General features: G+C 49.9%; 1 protein-coding gene across 1 annotated transcript in view; it reads right to left on the bottom strand.

The window, feature by feature from the left end:
- LOC121877514 (peptidyl-prolyl cis-trans isomerase-like 4) overlaps nucleotides 1–534 on the bottom strand; it is a gene marked incomplete at its 5' end in the record, with an annotated part of 870 nt that extends 336 nt beyond the window's left edge. The window contains one exon of the mRNA XM_042383282.1: nucleotides 1–534. This exon is cut by the window's left edge and continues 336 nt beyond it. Within this exon, the coding sequence (XP_042239216.1) occupies nucleotides 1–534 (534 nt within the window).
- Between the last annotated feature and the right edge of the window lie 1,032 nt (nucleotides 535–1,566).

Here is a 1,566-nt window from a genome sequence, read left to right on the forward strand (position 1 = left end):
CTGCCGTTCGTGTCGTCTTGTCATTCGTGTCGTCTTGTCGTTCGTGTCGTCCTGCCGTTCGTGTCGTCTTGTCGTTCGTGTCGTCTTGTCGTTCGTGTCGTCCTGTCGTTCGTGTCGTCCTGCCGTTCGTGTCGTCTTGTCGTTCGTGTCGTCCTGCCGTTCGTGTCGTCTTGTCGTTCGTGTCGTCCTGCCGCTCGTGTCGTCTTGTCGTTCGTGTCGTCCTGCCGTTCGTGTCGTCTTGCCGTTCGTGTCGTCTTGCCGTTCGTGTCGTCTTGCCGTTCGTGTCGTCTTGTCGTTCGTGTCGTCTGTCGTTCGTGTCGTCCTGCCGTTCGTGTCTCTTGTCGTTCGTGTCGTCCTGCCGTTCGTGTCGTCCTGTCGTTCGTGTCGTCCTGTCGTTCGTGTCGTCTTGTCGTTCGTGTCGTCCTGCCGTTCGTGTCGTCCTGCCGTTCGTGTCGTCTTGTCGTTCGTGTCGTCTTGTCGTTCGTGTCGTCTTGTTATATACAGGTCGTGTTCCAGTACCCGACGTCGCCGGTGCTGCCACGATGGAAAGGTGGAACACTCACTAACTTCGTTTCTTTCAGTTTACCTCCCTCTTGCCCTCTTGCCCCCTCTCTCTCTCTCTCTCTTGCCCTCTCACTCTCTCTCTCCTCTCATACCCAAACCCTCTCAAAAACCATCACTCCTCCTGTTCCTCCTCCTCTTCTTCCCTTCCCTTCCTCCTCTTCCTTCCTTCACCTCCTTCTCCTCTTCCTCTCCTTCTTTCCTTCCACCTCCTCCTCCTTCACCTCCTCCTCCAGATCACTCCAAGATGGTTCTTCCTCCACAACCCTCCTTGGCACTGGACGAGTCTTGGACGAGTGGCTCCTTTCTCGAGGTGACCGACACAAGACTCCTCTATACCGAAGAGGAGGAAGGGGAAGGAAGGAGAAGGAGAGAGAGGAGATGGTAGGAGGGAGGGATATGTGTGAAGGAGGAGGAGTGGGGAGGGGAAGGAGGAGGGGGGGATAGTAGGGGAGGAAAGAAGGAGGAATAGTGGGGGGAGGAGAATAGAGATAGTGAGGGATGGAATGGAGAGAGTTATGGAGGGACGCACACAGGTAAGAGAGACACCTGGTCAAAGGCATCATTGTCTCATGATTTGCAGGAATATAACTAACTTTACGTGGGCGTGTATGGAGAGAGAGACTTATCAGCTGAATTCTTCTCTCCTCTACCCCTCCACCTCCTCCATTACTCATTTTTCCCTCCTTTATATCTCCTCCTCCCCTCCCCTCACCTTCTCCCCAGGTAAACAGGCTGACAGGTGACAATAAATCCACCTGCAGTAATGTTACCTGACAGGTCTCAAATTATCAACTTATCAAAATACGTCGACAGTAATTTCTATTTCTGCCAGACAAATAAAACCAAATTAAGAAAAATAACTCAGGTAAGAAAATATATTAATTAAGAAAAAAAAAAATTGATGAAAGAAAAAAAAAAAAGGTAAATTGATCTTCAACAAAATAAAAATTTGTTTGGATGTGTGTTTTTTTAATGAGTCAAGGTTGTTTAATTGAATCCCAG

This window comes from Homarus americanus, unplaced genomic scaffold, assembly GCF_018991925.1.
Source record: "Homarus americanus isolate GMGI-L3 unplaced genomic scaffold, GMGI_Hamer_2.0 scaffold26729, whole genome shotgun sequence".
Classification (NCBI taxonomy): Eukaryota; Metazoa; Arthropoda; class Malacostraca; order Decapoda; family Nephropidae; genus Homarus; species Homarus americanus.